A 19,987-nucleotide genomic window follows, 5' to 3' on the forward strand; every position below is an offset into this window, starting at 1 on the left:
TGTACAGACCTACATTACTTGTACCCATTCTTGACAGCGAAATGATCGTAAGGCTCTAGGAAGACGTAGAATTGGACATAAGAACGCAGTACATTCTGATGATGCGCGACTTCAATGCCAAAGTAGGCAAGATTCAGAAAGGCGTACAAGAAATAGGGGAATATGGCAGAGGTTTTAGAAATATCAGGAGGAGCTGATAGGTGAGTTCGCAGTCCGAAATAGTTCACCAGTAATGAATGCCTTCTTCCGCAAACGGGAGTACCCGAAGTGCATCTGGATAATCCTGAATGACGTGACTGAAGTTGAGATAAATGTTATGTTCCCCCAGCATTCCACCATCGTCTTTATTAAAAACAAATATTGTTTAAAATGTCCGTGATTCGGAGAACTAAGCCGATCTAATCGCGTAGTTGAGCCTATGCTAGCCCGCCAGTCATCGAGCGGGCAATAAAAATGGGCTGTACAGTGCTACCCAAAAAACTAACCAAAATTAAAGCCACTCCCTGTTCTGAACATAAATGATCTGAACATAATTGGAACTTGGTGTAATACCTGGCTTATGAAACTAAACGTTAACAAATGTAAATTAATGAGAATTACGCGCGACTAATCACAACATTCCGTGCTCATACTCTCTCGACGACACCCCACTGACCCAAGTTAACAAGTATAAGTACCTTGGAGTTCAAATAACAGATGATCTGTCCTGGAAGGCTCACATTGAATATATTACTAACGAGGCCAACCGCATGCTTGGCTTCATCCGTCGTAACTTTTCCCTTGCCCCTATCCCTGTGAAACTACTGCTTTACAAAACACTCGTCCGTTCAAAAATTGAGTACGCTGCTCCAGTGTGGGACCCATACACTAACTCTCTCATTGGGTTGCTTGAATCCACCCAAAATCGCTCTGCAAGGTTCATAATGTCAAATTACTCCCGCCATGCCAGTGTTTCAGAAATGAAAAGAACGCTTAGTCTTCCGGATCTTGCCATACGGCGCCGCATTTCGCGCCTCTGCACATTTCACAAAATATATTACGGCAACGAAACCTTAAAGCAGTCCTTGTTTACTCCTCCGGTGCACATATCGTCCCGCAGAGATCATCAACTAAAGGTGCACATTCCACAGTGCAGGACTGTCCAATATCTAAATTCCTTCGTCTCCAGAATAGCCTCGGACTGGAATCACCTGCCCTCCCCCGTCGTCGTCAACAATGAATCTCAGAAATTCAAGGATACTGTTAATGCTTATGAATTGTAACTGTTTATTTGTTTATTTCTTTGTATTTATTTTTTTTGCCTGCTCCTCTCTAACGCCTGACCGGCCTTGAGAGTAATAAAATGAAATGAAATGAAATACCTCCGCACAGATGTAGATGTCCTGGCATATCTTCTTACTTTTTCATTTAACAGATTGCCTTGCGACTGGAGCGAAGGAAGGCAAATGGATAGTAGGGGAATAAAAATGGCGGCATTATATTTCACTAATCAGGAACAGATATGGTCGTTAACGATGAGCAACGCAGTCCTAACAAGGTCGTGGATTAAAAAATTTGAGGAACTGTGTCATTAGAGAATATAATGTTAAGTTTGATGTGTTCCGGCTATATTAAACTTGCTTTGATACGGGCCCACTCTAGCGGCCTTTGAGTGCACATGCAAAATTTGTGTTCTTTCAGTTTTCTTTCGCGATGTTTTCTTCCCAAGCTGCTGTGCAGGTGACAGGTTGGTTGCGGATACATTCGGCTCTGGCCTTGACCAGAACTACATACTTATTTTAACACAACCGCAAAACACCTTCGGGTTTTAATGAGGAAGACGAAGTTAACTGTTTCTCAAATCCATCCAAGCAGCAACAAGGACATTCTTGGACAAATTTTATTATTCAGAGTGATGTTTGGTTTATTTCACAGCGCAGATTACTAAGAAGAAAGAAATGGGGTCATTTGTCCAGGCGTGGTTAATCTAGCGCTTGTGCTTGTTAAACGTGTTCATTCCGGCAAAGTGTGGTTATCGCAGACTCCCTTGATGCAAGTCTGAAATGCAAGAATATTCGGAGTAAATTGGCTTTATGGTAAGTAGACTAATGCGCAATGAAAAATGCGCTTAGAGAAGACAAGAGAAGTGGATCTTTTGACATTGGTAGTTGCGTCGCATAATTTTAGAGAAGCTGTGGTAATTATTATAGTACACTTGCTGGGGCATGCTAGAGCACTTTTAAGACCTAACTTGTCGCTATGAGAATACGTCCGCGACATTGGGACTCAATTAGGAGACGTCAGCTCATGGACGTAAATTGTCCTTTTTCGTTTCTACTAACTCTTCCTTAAAAAAAAAAAGCTTGTTGAAAATTTCGATAGCCTACAGACTGTCCACAAACTTTTCTTAATGAAGTCTATACACTTTCTATAGTGACATCCTATAGAAAAGTCTGACAACAAAAAAGCGATAGGTAGTCTGTACTCGAAAATTTATACATTTACGGCTATGCCTCTTTTGTAAGCTTTTGCTTATAGACAGGCTATAGGCTATAAATAGACATAAGGATAATACTACAGCAAAGCAACGAAGTCTATAAGAAGTCTACAGAAAGTGTATATACCATTTTTATACTGGTTAAATTAAAAGAAATGGCAGGCAGACTAGCCCAAAAGAATGTTTTTTTTTTCATATTGCACTTTAATATTGAGAAGATTCCTAAAAGCATGCTCTCTGCGATAGCGTATTGGGTCAGCTCCCATTTATGCAGGTCATTCTCTACATTCATAGGTCTCTGGTAGTCCTCATACCCATCCTGGCGCAGTGCTGCAGCGGTTAAGCGATGCGCCACTGCCCTGCGATGCTAGGTGCTCCCAGCGGTGTGCCTTTGTAGCCCAGTTTGGTCTTCCCGAAGGACCAATCATTATTTAACTGCCTCCTGCCATGCTGAGCAGTTTTCTCACTATCCGGTGGGCAGGTTGTGACGAGTTAGGTGGCCTACCTGTCTCCTTTGTTGCTCTCTGGCAACACCTGCCAGAGTCATGGTCGTGATTTTTCGCTCACAATGCCGACACCGACAACGCCGTCACCATATTTTCTCGACAAACCGGGCCTTTATCGTTATCGCTTAATAAAATATAGGGCGTTTTATCTGCATGTCATCATTGCCAGAATCGTTGTCACCTGCCAAAGTTTTATAAAGCTGACCACCAGCAGCCTTTTTTTAGCCTTGTTCAATCCTGAATGCTGACAGCGTGGCAAGAAAATATTTTAAGGATTAGCTGAACTGCTTCCGCGCACACTGTATAGCCCCTGATATATTTTTGTCACTGAGTCAAGACACCAGGGCGGAATGTTCGAACAGATTAAAAGCGGGCTAGAACGCGAAACGCCGGGGTAAATGAGACACGAGAGAAAGCCAGGTTTTTTTTCTTTGGTCTCCAAAGCCTTGTCTGGCGTCCATCAAGCCCATTTACTTTTACAAAGCAGGCCTGAGCTCACTAATGTTGAAGGCAGAAGATTCTCGGAAGCTCAATGCCTGATTCCGAAGCAAGTAGTGCCTGCATGGCTGTACTGATCTGTTGATGGGAATTACTTCAAGGGCCACGACGAGCACTGTTTTGCTGATAGCACGTACCTTGCCGTCCCCGCAGGCCATCCCTTCCAGGATACGTTCTTGCTCACATTTTCCGGGGCCGTAGTAAGTACGGAGGCAACACTGCATCTTGCAGTCTTTCAGGGATTTTGGGTCCTGAATAAATTGGATTCAGGATTTATTTCTTTTTTTTCCTTCTAAGATTATGAATAAAAAAAAAGCTTCTTACAGCAATGCATTTATTTTCTTACTGACGACGTGTACTGGAGCATCTAGAGCCACGTGAAACAAGGTGTTTGTATATGAGCAAAACTTGGCCTCCAGGCAAATGATTGAAACGATGCTGAAGCTTGCAGAAAAGAAGAGTAAGAGAAGGGTTTGGTTTCGTTTATGGGGTTTAACGTCCCAAAGCGACTCAGGCTACGAGGGACGCCGTAGTGAAGGGCTCCGGAAATTTCGACTGCCTGGGATTCTTTAACGTGCACTGACATCGCACCGTCGACGGGCCTCTAGAATTTCTCCTCCATAGAAATTTTACCGCCGCGGCCGGAATCGAACCCGCGTCTTTCGGGTCCGCAGCCGAGCACCATAACCACTGAGCCACCGCGGCGGCGGAAGAGAAGGGAGGAAGAGCAGCTAGAATAAACAGGTGCGGTGTTGGTTTCTAACCGTGCGCTGTGGGACTGGAGCGTACCGATCGGAAGTAAAAGGAGTGAATGAAGAGGAACATAAACGCCAGGAAGTGCAGCCCACAGTCATAAGAGGGGGGGGGGGGGGGGGGGGGGGGGGGATTTGGGCGCACTAATCGATGCACATTCTAACTTTGTGAGCTGGTGTAGACTCAGTGCGTTCTTGAAGGATGTTTGTGGGCACAACGGCCGATTACGTGCCAGTACTGTGGACAGCGACCATATCGACCAGCAGCCCCAGATGCATAGAAGAACGTGGCCTATCGTATCTTTGTATAGGCTGGTGCCGCAGTCGGGAATATTTGCCACACAAGTGGGGAAAGAATAGGCCGGAATGAATTTAGCCAGGTGCACATTTCCACTCGGATGGCAATAATAAGGCATAATAAGAATTAAAAATGTTTAATGAGTGGCCCAGTAGTTACGACGCTCGTCTGCTGACCCGAATTATGCGGGATCGATCCCGGCCCCGATGGTCGAATTTCGATGCACGCGAAATTCTAAAGGCCCGTATACTGTGCAACGTCAGTGCACGTTAGAACCCCAGGTAGAAGAGATTTTTGCAGCCCTTCAAGCGTCCCTCGTAGCCTGAGTCGCTTTCGGGCGTTAAACCCCCCTAAAGCTATAAACCAAAAGAGTGGTTCAAAGTAAGAACCAAATAATCTTACTAACCGAAAACCAAGCAAAGCGGTTCTTTTCAGACGCCGCAGAGACCGTATCAAAAGCAATTGCTGTGTATTTCACAAATATGAAAGCTCATTATAAGCATCCCGAAAGAAGGCTAGCGTTGCATCCCTGAATAGCGTGTCTTGAAACTTGATAACTGAGGTTTAGAACATTACGGAGGACACTAAAGAGGTCACTTACGTGCTTTCAAATCGTAAGCATTGCTTGTTTATTATATATTGTTTTCGCTTCCTTTCTAATGACACACCTACTCTTTAGCACACGATCGTAAGCCAACGCACACACTAAGTTCATCTTGATTCGCCAAGAAGCAACGCGGCTTTGTGGTCTAGCTGTGGGTTGCGTGCTCGCTTCGTAATCTGAAGGTCCTTGGTTCGATTCCCCGCGTCCTGTGAAAAAATATACTTTTTCTTCGCTAATCCCAGGTTCCACTTTTCCTTGACGCCGTGTAATGCGGTATTCCGTTGTTGATAAGCAAGGCTTTCGCCATAAAAGCTTTGAATACACAACTGCACGAGGAGGTGTTAGTTTAGCTTACTGTCTTGCCGTTCTGTTCAGTCTATTTGCGCTATACCTGATAACTGTTAACGAATATGTTCAGATGCATCCAATCGTAAATACTTTGTCCTGTTAAGGACTCTAGTAACGCAATCCACACAGTTCCTCTTGAACACTACTAGCATGGACGTCTCTCGCACATCACTTGTGGTGTTGAATCTGGCGAAACATGATGAATAAGCAAAACTACATTCATCGCAGTCTACTAAGATGAAGGCTATTGCTGAACGCACCTTCACTGGCATTCCAGTGCCCTGGGACTTGAACAGGACTTTGCAGTACTCCTCTTCAGTGATCATTTGGCCCGGAAGTTTTTTGTGCCTCGTCATGTAATCCTTTGCAGATGTCTCATCCAGACATTTCTGCGGAACGTGCCTAAAAAGCAAAAAGGCTTTTTTTTTTTTTACATGACACTCCTGCCCTAGCTACGAGACCCTCCGTGCTGGCCTTCCTGGACTGAGTTCTGCTCTGGGTTCCGAGCGCCGCCATTCGGAGAGTAGGCGACTGAAACGCTGGACGCTGGCGTGTCAGAATTTACTAACACTTCACCCGTCGGGTGGTGGAAGTAAATGCAGCAGTTCCAAAAAGGAAGAAGTTCCTTAGCAGGCTGCATCTGGAACAGTTGCCTGCAGCGACTAAACCTCAATGCAGTGGCCACTCGAGGAAAGTGCCTAGTCATTGGAGGGAAAAGGCGGAAAACTGACGGGAGAAAGCTATTTAAGACTACCTGACTCCTTTGTTCGCTGTATTCCATCTTTCTCCCGCGTCTTTCTCTGTACCGTATCTTTCATTGTGACTGTTTCTTTTACTGACCCTCCCTGCCTCCTCGTTACTACTCCTGCGAGGAAAACCACCCGAATACTCGCGCCACAATGATCACCTGAGCAACGCGCGTATCTGGCCTTGGCTGCAGGGCGAGAGCTGGTACTTCTTGCGTCCACCGTCTTCGTAGCTCATGAGGTAGCCTTCTTTCCAGCTGCAGGCCCTGGCTCCCGGGTTGTTGGGGATGTCCGGCGCTCCGGGGTCGCCATCGTGAGCAGCGCCTAAACTGAAGCGGTACAAGCAAACGTTGATTTCAAAATCAGAATTAGACGTGAAAATGAACGTTCTGCCCGCGTTCGGCGATGACGCGACCCCGCGCACGACAAATGTTATGAAAGTAGCATATGATTCATGGCACGTTTATACAGTATTGTGCATCTTTATGATGAAGGCTTTAAAAAATCTTCACGCCTCAGCCGCTGGCTAGTTTCTGCTGAAACTGCGCACAGAACTTGAATATTGCGGTAACTTTTGTCTCGTACTAAGTTTGTCAACAGTACTCACCTGTTTCAGCCGCGCATGAGGCAAACACGTAATCGTCTGCTTCGAAACCGACGAGCCGAAAGCCGGCAACTCTAGGTTTTAGCAAAAGGGCGTTTGTGGTGCCATCTGTTGTTTGCGTAGGAAAGCGCCACGACGCGAAGGGCGCCGAGGTCAACATTACAAGCTGCGCAGGTCCGTTGATGGCGCCACTGCCGCCCTTCGCGGCAACCCGGCGCTGGCAGATTTTATTTCGTCGATCTTGGCGCAAACTATTACAGAGATGCACCATTTCAAGTGAGTATCATTGTAAAACTTGCTACGGGACAGAAGCTACCCCAGTACGCAAGCTTTGTGCCCAGTTTTGCTGCAAACGAGCCAGCGGTTAAGGCGAGAAAATGTTTTGAAGTCTTCAGGATAAAGATGCACAATACTGAACATAGCTCTAGCCACTTCAGGTTTGCAAAGCTCACGCGTGTCGTTGTATGAATGGGCGGACCAATGCATGTCAGTAACAGGGCTTGAAGAAGGCAAGTGGAACACTCACATGTGAGCAATCTCGTGGGCGGCTGCGTAGATTCCTTTGTAGCTACGCGCGGGGTCCTCGCCGATGCCGACATTCCGGTAAATGCAGAGGGTCCCTACGAATGCGAGTCCTACGCAGAACACAAGAACATTAAAAACGAACTTCCAAATGCTTCGTCCTTCTAACTTAAATCGGTCGTCCACAAGCTGTCTTAAACTGTGATTCATAATGATATCGGTTATCTTCTCTCAAGGCCGAAGCATTGGGGCCTCGTAGCCGAAGGCAGCCGAATAAAGGGGGTGCTGCTGCCAGAGGTAACTGGAGAACAAGAGCGAGAATCGGTTGAACCGTCTCCCCTGTTCAGCCTTACCAGGTGTGCGCATGCTGCGAGCTACCGACAAATCTGTATCAAACCTACCCACGCATAATGCTCGCAGGCCAGTACAAGCATATAAAAACGCTTGGCGCGTGGTGTAGGCGCCGCAGCAAGACGTCTTTCCTCTTCGACTCCACACTTCCCTCTGATCACTCTGTGTCAGAAAGATTAGCGAAGTCTGGCTTTAGCGGCAGAATGTACGACGCATAGCAATGCGGCTTTACGCCGCAGGTAGTGAAAAATCCGGTAAGGTAAAGCGAGTTGCACCAGTAAAATCATGTTATAAGGGAAAAATTACTCATTGGCATCCTCCCAAGCGCGGCCTTACGGTCAGAAAGGAAACCTACGCAGCTTCTACAGAAACTTCGTAGGTAATAAAAAACTGATCCTGGTCCGGGGTTTGACCCCAGGACCACCACTTCATCGGAGCAGTCACTCTACTGAATGAGCTAAAGGGGATAACTAGCAATGGTAAGACCAGATCGAATTGACCAGTAACTCGAAATCAGGTTGCGCGATACACGCTGCGAAAATTTAGCTTTAACTGCGAGTACGGCAGGTATGCAAGAGCGTCTTGTTCCGCTGACGTGTACTCGCATTCTGAAAATGTAACGTTCCAAGGCTGCGGAATAGCTTGCTTCAAAAGTTATGCAACTTACGAAACACTTCTTCCAAGAAGAAGAACTGAGGCGCTCGACCTTCACTATGTGCTTAAACTTCTGACAGTAAAAACAGTTTGTTTCTTGTCATTTGTCTGGAGAAGTTAAGACACTCACCAGCGATGCCACTGCTTATAGTTCCAGAGTGCGTCACATCTGCCATGTCTTGACTGAAATGATGACAATAAAAAGTGTCGGCGTACAAATTCTTGATGTTCATAAAGTGCTAAGACAGTAAAGCCTGGGCGGAAAAACTCAAATTCTCGTACGATTGAGAACATTGATACATTTCTGGTATCCACGCCAAATTCCTAAACCGAAAACCAGAGAAGATTGTGTGTAGCTTCCCGCTGCGGACACTCGGTGGCGCTAAGGATGGCGTTGACGAAACGTTTTTCCCAGAGTGAAGTGCTATGTCGTATCCACTGCAAGACAATCCTGTCCTGTAAGTTACCGTCCTGGATATAAATGAAAACTTCTGGCTCTTGGAGCTCACTGTATTACATACTGCTTATTGTCGCCCGTAGTAAGCAAGAGCAATGTTACTTCCTTCTCGCCAAACGTTCTAAGCATTGGAGATACCCAATTAGGTCAGGTCATGAGGTATCTCAAGGCATAAAAAAATTTAAACTACCCCCGGCCTGAGTTCTGTCCTCATAATGTGTTTGGGAAGCTAAGTACGAAATAAGTTGCAAAACTAGGTTATCAGAAAGTTTAAAAAAATTATGAAGATATTGGTTTCCGTTGAAGTATTACTTCTTTTAAATTGAAATTTTTGCGTGCTGAAAGTATTGACAGCAATGCATAAAAATAAATGTAATTTATGAGGGAAACATTAAAGTGTATAGTGCATAGTTCTCTTTATATGCACATGGCACAGTTCGGAGAATGCAATTTGGGTACAGGCAGATCACAGCAACAGAACCTAAACTATAGTCCGAATACAGTCCAAAGAATAATTTTGTTATATCGTAGAAACCCGTATTGAACGCTTTATTAGTTAGACATACACCAATTTCAGTGCAAATTCTGAAGGTATGATACGTGGTTTAACTCTGGACTGCGTGAAAAAGCGCACTTGTCCGACGAAGACAAATACGAACGAAAAACCTTTACATGCACGCAAAGCAATTGCATATTGTACTTGTTTTCGTCTGCTTGTCAATGCTTCCGAAGAGTACGTTTAATGAAGGATGAATTAACTTGCCCAGACCGAAATATTGCCTGAACAAGTCCTACCTTCAGAACGCTAGCCTGTGCCAACACTGCAATCTTAGCGAATACATCGTATGAACAGTACAGCCAGGAAGAAATCGCAAATTTCGATTAGGCAACGTTCATGTCTGCATGGTAATTTCGGGAATTTCCGAGCATACCTGCATTTTGGTTTTAAAGCGAACGCTGAAGTTTCTTATGCTGAAATGAAATCCATCTGATTTTTTTTTTTGCGTGGGCCCACAAAACTAAAGATTGAAAGCGTAAAACTTACTTAGTGATCATGTAAATGGCATCAGGGTTTCCCCCAATGTTTTTATCGGCGTAATCTGAGAACTGGTTGAGGGTCCTGTCAGCCATCAAGTAGCCTTCTTCTTTCACTTCAGATTCCCCGCCCTGGAAGCACCACGTTATATGTATAAAAAAAATCGCAAGAACGACAAATTAGATTCTGCGTTGGATTGCGACAACAATAGCAGCTGTTGCTCCCACCGGAAGTGACGTCACTTCCCTCTAGCCAATTGGAAAGCTCCTGCCTGATGGCGTTACTTCCTTTTAGCCAACGGGTGAATTTTATGAGGGATGGCGCGCCTTGGCCCCATGGGGCTTTTAATGCCGTCGCATCAATGAAATCAAGTACGAAGAGTTGAATGCTATTCTTCGCGACAGGTTGTTAGTCATTTCCTTGGCGAGTTGGCCGAGGTATTGTCAGAAGACACCACACTGTGAACTTGGCCCATTGCTTGGAAATTTCTTCAATCGGCTCAGGAGTTCTTTCGCTTTTTATGTAGCGCGAGTCCCTACTACCACTGGAGATGCGCTGTTTCGCTTATGTGCTTGTAGAACTCATAACATTACCATTGTTATGTTAAAGAACACATTGCCAGTCTAAGCACCCGATGAAGGTTTCGATGCGGTGAGTGAAAAGCCTTCAAGTCCTGGGGTCCATTGTTGTGTTATTATTAATATTGACGTCAGTGCACGTTAAAGAACCCCAGGTGGTCGAAATTTCCAGAGCCCTTCACTTAGGCTTCCCGCATAGCTTGAGTCGATTTGGGGCGTTAAACCCCAATAAACCAAACCAAACCAAAACAATTCCTTGATGCTACGCACAGGTGCGTCTCTTACCCTTGTCTAATACTCAGAACCTGTTCAGAATTAGTTTTTCTCAAGTACTAGTTATAGTTACGTAGCATTAAATTTTGTTTTATTCCATTCAGTACGTATACTCACTGAATTGCGGGTGATTCCGACAACTTTCAACTTGAGTCTTGGGTTCTCCATTCCTTCATACCATATGTTTACCTAGAAAGTAATATCGGCCATGTATCGGTATTATATGGCTGCTTCTTCTGCTGTAGGCAAGTTATGTACCATCTTTTGCCAAAAAGTTGCCAAGAAATGGGGTTTGTTTCTTAGCCTTTCATCCGGGCACTTATGAGACCGCTTAAGCTCTAAATCTGTGTAAGGCAAGGAGGACGCTTGTCCTCACTTTTCAAGACCACACGGTATTTAAGGATGTTTTAAGGGCTCTACGATATGGCTGAGCAGAAAATCTCGTTGCCTGGTTGCCTTTGGCATAGATGGTGCGTCAAGACACTCGGTGATGCTTATTCTAACCTTGGCGCAGGCAAGGTTGGAAGCGAAAAAGATGTTCCACACTCCCGGAATGCCTTATATGAGGTGAAGCTCAGTCCTGTCCGTTCTCCCTGTGTTCTGCGTGTTTTTTCTGTGCGCCGTTTTTAGATGGATGAGGCCACCGGGAAAACTTTTAAAAATATACCAGGAAAGGAGGGGATATCGTGGATTGATATGAATAACGAAGTTAAATACTGCGAAGCGGCACTCGGCGATTTTAACGCAAGTTTTTCCAATCTTTTTCAGAAATGCGTTTGTAATTGGCTGTATTTATCCCATTCTGAATAATTTCGTGGATGCCGTTGATAAGGTACAGCTGCAACGGAAAAAGATTAGCACAAGTTACTCATGACCGGAGCAGAAAAATTGCGAGACGCGGCGCTATTGTAGCCGTATGCGCATATAGCGAGAGTGCCTGGCACATTCCACTTTCCAAAGTGGGGGCGGCCGACAGAAAGCAGGCAATCCGAAAGTAGGCACTGCCACACGTTACTTTCGACAGTGCATCTCCAGCACATTTTTTTAAGGAAAACGCTCGCCACGCTAGCGCAAAAAAAAAAATAAATAAAACGAGATTATGCGCTTAGCCGCCTGCACATGGTTTGGCTGATAAGGCATCTACAGGCGTTCGTTTAAGATGCTGCATTTCTGATGGGCGAATGTCTATGTGGGCTGCTTTCTGCCGGCCACCCCCGCTTTAGGAAATGGAATGTTCCTGGCACTCTCGCTGTCGGCGTACTCGACAACAATAGCGCCGCGTGTCGCGATTTTTTCGCTCCGGTCATGATTAACTTGTGCCATTCTTTTTCCGTTGCAGCTGTACCAGTATCGCTTCGCACCTAGGCGCGTAAAAAAAAATCCTGGAAGTGACCCATTCGTGACATTGTTAGGACAATGCTTGCAAAAAGGTACTGGAGAAAACGGGCATGCTGTGTCAATGCTTGCAACGAAATTTGCTGTGAAGATGAATCATTGAAAGAATCGAAGAAAAAACTCACGAGTCAGTTACCGCTGCGTAACGAGACTCAGCGACAATTGCTAAGGTTTTCCAATATATTAAGAAATAGTCAGGAGAAGATGACAGCATCTTCATATATGCATTGTTACAGAGCGCTGTGTAAGAGCGAAAAACGGGGGATCGAGCGGCTTCATGAGCCCTGGCTTGCGAAGACAGGCCGCTTAGCGTCGCGCTCCCTCCTAGAATCTTTTTCTTCCATTCCGCAAACACAGCCTGCTACGTTCCTCCGCTTTTGCCATACGCTTCCGCCTCCTTCAATGTTGCCCACCCTTCAGACGGCTCCCGCGGCAGCCAGCCTCCAGCTGCGCATTATGCGCTCTTGCCATACCTAACCAATAACCACCCTAAACACCCGCCGGAAGGGTCTAATGGCAACGCTCTACGGGTTGTACCTACTACTAATACTACTGCTACTACTACTGCTCCACCGAAATGAAACTCAGGAACGTGCGCTTAAGACCTGCCGTTGTAAAAGCAGAATAATTTATTCCCCTCAGCGAGTCCGCAAACAGCATGCGAGGCATCACAATTCACGGCTCTATAGTTAGAGCGAGGCCCGGTTTGAGCCACGGCTCTATAGTTAGAGCGAGGCCCGGTTTGAGCCAGCTTATGAAAAACGCTTTCCACTTCGTTACCGTATGGTTTAGCAGCTTCCCAACTGGGCTGTGTCGAACCTCGCTTCTATCTCTTACATCAAAGCTTACGTTCATGCATGCTCAAGTACCGAGAGCGTCCAACTTGTGAGAAAGTTCAGCTCTACACCGTAAGTACTTTTTCTCGGCGCAGTATTTTATTGCTCACGTGGAAGAAAGCTGATCTTAAGTCTGTGGCGGTGTTCGCTCAATTTCCGTATTGTATGGTTCACGAAGGTAGAAAGAGAACCGCTTCTGCAGATTTACCTCACAAGAAAAAAAAATCAGGATGCTTACTGCGTTTATGAGGACAGCAATGTACGCGATCAGCTCATCGTGTGTCGCGAACTGCCTCTCGTGACTGCTGCAGGATACCACGTGCAGTTCGCTGATGTATTCCTCTGGGAGCTCCTTTGCCACTGCAGGTGGCTGGGCTGTACAGCAACAACGCATTTGTGTTAGAGACTCGCTGTATGTAGGGGCTTCAACAGCGGATGACGACCATTGTACACTTTAGGATACGGTGATATGAAGAAAGGGTGATGCCATTAAAAGGGCTTCCACAGACGCGGCATCAATTGGCACGAAATATTTGGCGCTTTGGTTGCCGTAGCAGGTAGTGACCTGTCAAGCAGCCCGCCGAATACCTAAAAATTTCCTTCCCTAAATGCAGCACTTGAGAAATCTTCAAGTAGTTCCTTTTATCTAGCGGAGTGCAGCTTATTACACCCAACAGTTTATTTAGAACAGGCACCACGCAGCGGCGGCTCAGAGACTATGGCGTTTTCCGATCGAGTCCGAAGCAAACGAGATAGGATCCCGGTCGCGGTCGTCGCTTGTGATTAGGCGAGAAATGCTGAAGACACTCGCGTGCTGTCAGATGCGAGCACACGTTAAGGAAACCCGGGTGGTCAAAATTGATCCACAAATGCGGACTCCTCCACTAAGACGTGCCTGGTAGCTTTTACATAGCACATACTATTATTATGAGCACGAGGTTGCCTTTCAGCCTTGAGGATGGTAAAAAGAATGGGAAAGGGTCTGTGCGTACATTGTATTTGCTGAATTACACACTGAAGCGATCGGGACCGCGTCTTTACGGGACGGGGCTGACAGGGCCGCTGACGCTTATTGTGATCATATACTTTGAGGTGCTGTCTTGCCATCGACTTCATGACCGCGTCAAAATATGAAGGCAGGCATTTGAGCAAGACATGCGTGCCAACCCACCCAGGATAGTTCTCTATAAGCTATTCGCGTGCAGGCTAGCACGGGAAGTTTTGCCAGGAGTGGAATTGCTGATTCCTCGTGCTTATATTTATTCCCGGAGGAAAACAAGCCGGACCTGCTATGGATCGAGTTGCGGCCTTCTATTGCTATGCCTCGGTCTCTGTTCTTTTTTGTTATTTAACTCGCCTAATCTCTCCAGTTGTAGCGCGACGTCGCTCCCGCTGATTTCGCGTTCATTCTCGACGTCTGCCAGGAGTAGTTGTTCACCTCTCACGTTGTCGACAACATTCTTGTTTTGCCATCCCCCAGTCTATGCCCTCGTCGAGCTTCATCTCTTAGATTAGCCCCTAAATATTTTCACATTCCATCATCGTGTAAAACCATGCGCATTGTCCTAGCCAAAACTTTTTTTGCTACATTAATTTTTGCCCGTCCTAACACGCAACAGCATCGGACAACTTTTCTTCACAATTTTGAGAATGAAGCTAAAAGAAATTTAAGGGGAAAGATAAAGTTTCATGTCCGGAGTAATCGATGCATTTGAATGTCACGTGAAATCGCTTCAGACAAAACTAAGTTAGCGGAAACTTCCGCAGAAAATGTTAAAGGTAAATTTTTGAGTCGTTTGAAACCAAAGGTGTTATAAAATAGTGATTTTACTTACGTGGCTGCTGCCATGTCTTAAATAGCCAGGGAAAACTGAAGGCAACATCGAAAGGATCCTGAGCTAAAGAAGAACAAAAAAAAAACAAACGCCTTTGGTTGTCTACAACATATTAGGCTTCCGGAAACTAAACGTGAACGTGAGACAAGCACACAAGCAACCGAATGTTAAGAAGCTGCTTAGGCGAGATTCTGGAATAAGGCACTCACCTAACATAAGAGCAAAAAAATGGAAAAGAGGAGGGGGCAGTAATAAAAAGTCATGCCTCTAATGCGATAGCGTTTAGGTTGTCGTCTCACAAAAAATTTCCGGCTACTGTCACAAAATTCTGATTGGTCGAGAGTAACCACATGACCTTGTGACGTAAACACACTGTGGTAAGTAGCAACCTGCCCTCAGGATACTGAGCAAAGTGCCTACCGTTGAGAAATTCCGTGCAATTGCCACCCGCCAATCGTGGCGCTGCGGGCCTTACGGGAGCCGTCTTCACAAACCTCGCCGTTCGCTGTGTTTTAAACCGCCACCTGCCTGGGAAGTGGCGCACCGCTTAACCGCTGCACCACTTCTCCAATAGTGGTATGAGGGCTCCTCCCGATATATGAATCAAATTGGTAGGATCTTGACGCTTTCAATACCACGTGATCTCCAGTGGGCAAATCACAGGGCACTGCGAAATTTGAAAAACTTAGGGCCCCCAAAATTTAGAACAAGGCGCACCCCAAAATTTTGGAAGTATTCCGATCCCAGCAAATGCATTGGTTAGATTAGGGGTATTTTGGGGTGTATAATTTGGATTAATGGGTTAAATTAGTATGGTCTCAGAGGTTAATCCAGTAGGAGAGACTTTAACATTTGAGAAGATGGTGACTCGGGCATACCACGTAAGGACAATGAACCGGTTCCAACCAGAGTCTCTGGTGGGAAAATCGCAGGTAGAACATAAGACACTCGTTGTAGACACCACAGCAGGGAACCTAAGGGCTATCGCAGATCCTTTAAATTTTAGGGTTTCAGCATTCCACTTCTCTATCGCCACTCTGCTGCGCCACTTGTTCCGGGATTATGTGTTATTATCTATTTGGTTACCTATTTTTCAATTGCTTTTTGTGTTTTAGCTTGTGTGGACGCTCTATAGCATTATGGTGTTTAGTTTAATATTTGTTCAAGGGGAGCCAAACAATTATAAGAATATGACTGAGAAGGAAAAAAAGTTATTCCGAATTGAAGCGCCAGGTATGCACCTTTGTATTTATTTGCACTTGATCACCTGCATCCTCATCACCTCTTACAAGTTCCTTAAATTATTTTCGGCGTGTGAGGCTGAGATTTCTTTCTCTGAGTAAGTGCGAAATCAGAGCATCCTCGGAGCGTGACATTAAAAGAGCGAACATTAAATCATCGGTGAAGGTGACCATGATCGTTCGTTTTTACTCATTATTTTTACTAACCGCTCTCACGCAGGTTCATCTTTGGTTCTTCAATTTCGTAAAGTTTGTGAACAATGGGAGCGCCGAATGAGCGTTCTTCAGTCAGCAAGGGCTTGATTCTCAAGTTTGGGCTGAGAATTCCTTCCTGAAATTGAGAAACGATATTAGTTTATACGTTTTCTGTATAGAAGAGGCATCCCGTTTTGAGTGGGGTGTGACTTCCAACCGATCGTAACTACACTTACCACTTTCAACGCATGGTTGTCCTCGGAGAGCATCAACGACGATTGGTACTGGCTGTCGTGGTACAAGTTCTCTTCCAAACTTGTACCGTTCCACTGCAAAACGTGACAGCGCGAGAAGAACAGTGGAAAGAGCGATGTTTTCAAAGAAATCATTCACTGCAAATATATAATTAGGTTAGCTTCTGGTTACGAGCATCGCACGAAGGACGTCCACGCGGTGTGGCCGAGGAGTCGGGCGCTCCGAAAAGGATGCTGGCACCAAAATACTTGTGCGTACAGGATACCACAGGTGCTGAAGTAAAGCAAAGGCTGGGAAAAGCGTGAGAGTGAAAGAACTAAAGCTAAAAACTCTACTTAATAACTAGGATGCCCTATGCACTAGCTGCGTGAACTGTTTTGAAGTGCCGCTCTTCCTATAGCGTTCGCGCTCTACGTGGCGTCACCATGATATTGTAACAATTTTAGACACCAGATCAAACCATTGCATTCCAGAACACGTGTTGAGGTGCGTCTAGCGTCACAAGGTTGTGAGGAAATTAAGGGAGTGATGAGCTGCGTACTAGGGCAGTCGAGCTCGGCAGCACTGGGCACTGCGAGGAGGAAGACGTTACGAGGAAAAGGAGAAAGCAAGGACTCTCGCCTTCCACCTGCCCTGACTCGGTGGTTAATGCAGCGATTGACAGAGATGCAGCTCTTGTGACTAAAAGTTCCTGATTCGAGATCCCAAAATGTAGACCACAGAACTGACATCGGTAACGGCTAATAATGAATTCATTAAGTTAATAGTTTCTTACATAATTGCATCGCCTTAGCAGGCATTCTAGCAGGGTTGCTTACAGAGTGATGAACATCAACATTGAAATGTCGAGAAAAAGCCGAAAGTGGTGGGAGGCTGACATCTACGAAGCGCATGTTCGGCGCGAAGACGGGGGTGCAGAGGTTGATCGAGGCCTGGTCTGCAGTACAGCCTGCCAAATCTTCAGCTGGCGTGCGCGACGGCCGCGTTTTCCGTGCTCCTGCAGCTTATGACGGCGCAAACTTGCTAAGATATCAAATTGAAGCAGAGGCTCACTAAACCCCTGCTTAATATCGAGCTTTCCCCAAGTTTGCTTCGTCACAAAGCGCAGGAGCGAAGAAAAAGCGGCCGGCGCGCACGCCAGCTAAAGATTTGGCAGGCTGTACGTGGAAGGTGCGTTTATGACGAGTGATGGCGACGCTGGACGAATACGCCTCCAGCTTTGCATCAGACCTGCAGGCCCCTGCCTAACACCACAGGCCCTGACAAAGACAGTAGGCCAGCATACAAGCCACTTGCAGGTCCTGTATCCGAGAGACGGTCGATCCTCAACGCTGAGAGTGTACAATGCGGGGGACACCTGGAACTATGCTTTGTCACTTATTTTGGCGAAGTTTTCTTTTGCTTCTATTACAATGGTCAGCCTCACCTCCGACATCGAAACTAGTGAATGGCATTGCAGGTTTGGTTGTTAGTCCCGGCCTCTCAAGACGCAAATGGCCATACCGCGAAGCAAAAGGATGCATCGAGGGAAAAATCTTCACAAACTTAGGCCCCTAGTTCGATTAATTGCGTAGATAACTTAATATACGGTTGCTGTGAAGACAAGAGCGAAGTTGCGCTTTATGCATGCTTGTATGGTATATGTTTGTGGAGTCATGTCTATTTAAGATTGCTTTTCGGTATGTGACACAGAGCCGATAATTTTTTTTCCTGTGGCGGTTGCACTACAGATTAGCGAAAACAATATTTAACCGAACATTGTGTCCAGAGTACTCACTGGAAACCCCCCACCCCCCTCTTCCCCATACTCCATTTCTTTTCATGTACAATGGCCTGGTGCTGATAACTTGAACACTTAACAATGTCGTTCAATTGCAGCGATCTGGATATTTTTCGCTCACGGCTAATTCACTGGTTCTTGCTTACTTTAAACGAAAATACGCAAACAGCACTCATCAGGACACCATCGCTTGGCACTTAATGGGAGTACATGAGTAAGGCAAGTTGTTGGGCTAGTTGGTGTAATTTATCAAACATGGAAAAGTTTCGCGAAAACACACACACATTCAAGACCGGGTACAGGACGAGCGCAACACTGTTACTTGTCGGTATCATCAGTTTTCCAGTGTTGCAACTTCAACATGTCTGAAGAATGGCAGGACAGAACACTTCAGTCTGGTGCAGTCATGTTGCCCAAAGAAACTTCTCTTAACTACAGTGAGGCTAATTATCAGCTCACCAAGGCATGCTCGGACTTGCCATCAGCGTTTGTGGTGAAGAAGAGATCAGACGCCAGCACCGAGCTCTTCCGTAGGCGCAGTGTCATGTCATCATTGACGCGTAGGAGGAGTTCGCCATTTTTGCTTCTTTCTTGGAGCAGGTGTGGATAAACTAATTCTTCTTTTAACGATACTTGGAGGAGGAAGAAAAAGGAAGAGTTTATTGGTCACCGCTAGGAATGATATACTGCACAAAACAAAAAGCAGAAGAGCAAAACAGTGAGCGGAAGACGTGTAGTTTATGGAAGTGAGAGCGGGCTATCGCAATTGCGCAATGATTCAAGAAAGTTTTATCCGCATCAAATTGTGAATGCGGGTTGAACGAAAAAATAAATTGTGTAGTTCATGCTATGCGTGACATACTCCACATGCACCGTAGGATGCGAAAATAAGCCCGGCGGCGGCATTTAGAATATTCTGCGTGGAAATACTTAAGAATGTTAGTCGCAATTTCCTGTGAAAGATTTATTATCTTCTACATGTAGCCATCAATAGTAAATGAGTAGGCCAAATTTCATTATCAATACCAGGAGCAGACATTGACAGCTATACTGCGAATTTTACAAGAAATAAAAGAATTATTATGAAGAATGTCAAGTTCGGAGAGGCCGCCGCGGTGGCTCAGTGGTTATGGTGCTCGGCTGCTGACCCAAAAGACGCGGGTTCGATCCCGGCCGCGGCGGCAGAATTTCTTTGGAGGAGAAATTCTAGAGGCCCGTGTACTGTGCGATGTCAGAGCACGTTAAAGAACCCCAGGTGGTCGAAATTTCCGGAGCCCTTCACTACGGCGTCTCTCATAGCCTGAGTCGCTTTGGGACGTTAAACCCCATTAACCAAACCAAACCAAACCAAGTTCGAAGAGAAGGAAAACTTCCTTCATTGTGCAAATTCTGTGGCTGTGATTACTTACCTGCTGAAGAGATGCTGACTAAACTCAAAACGGCGGCTAGAATGAACATACTGCTTGGGCCTGAGGTAGTGGTCTCCTGTACTAGCAGCCTACGTCACGTCGCTTTTGCCTATATATGTGTTTGCGGTTGACATTATCAGCTTGGACAGCTCTTGACGAGAGTTGTTAAGGTGAACGGTGAACAAAGCTGTGCACAACGTCTTGAAATTTACTTTGGTGAGCTCACTTTTGTTTACCGTGGTACCTAGGAAAGGCAGGAGACCGAAAAATATAGTTTAAGTCAGCGAACGCATATGACGACTTTTTGCATTCGCAGTATCTTGGGGCAAAACAATGGC

The 19,987-nt window shown here is 45.7% G+C and overlaps 1 protein-coding gene across 1 annotated transcript; it reads right to left on the reverse strand.

Moving 5' to 3' along the window:
* Nucleotides 1-1,992: 1,992 nt before the first annotated feature.
* On the reverse strand, nt 1,993-19,698 carry LOC149330968 (venom metalloproteinase BumaMPs1-like). Its single transcript, XM_089560033.1, has 14 exons — nt 19,650-19,698; nt 18,700-18,872; nt 16,442-16,534; nt 16,218-16,341; nt 14,770-14,832; nt 13,173-13,309; nt 10,821-10,892; nt 9,862-9,983; nt 8,490-8,542; nt 7,359-7,467; nt 6,390-6,557; nt 5,743-5,884; nt 3,618-3,731; nt 1,993-2,037 (listed from the first exon to the last, which is right to left on the reverse strand). The coding sequence occupies exons 1-14, from the start codon at nt 19,696-19,698 to the stop codon at nt 1,993-1,995; spliced, it is 1,464 nt and encodes a 487-aa protein (XP_089416159.1).
* Nucleotides 19,699-19,987: the final 289 nt, after the last annotated feature.

This window comes from Amblyomma mixtum, chromosome 9 (assembly GCF_055824585.1).
Source record: "Amblyomma mixtum isolate Tamu chromosome 9, ASM5582458v1, whole genome shotgun sequence".
Classification (NCBI taxonomy): Eukaryota; Metazoa; Arthropoda; class Arachnida; order Ixodida; family Ixodidae; genus Amblyomma; species Amblyomma mixtum.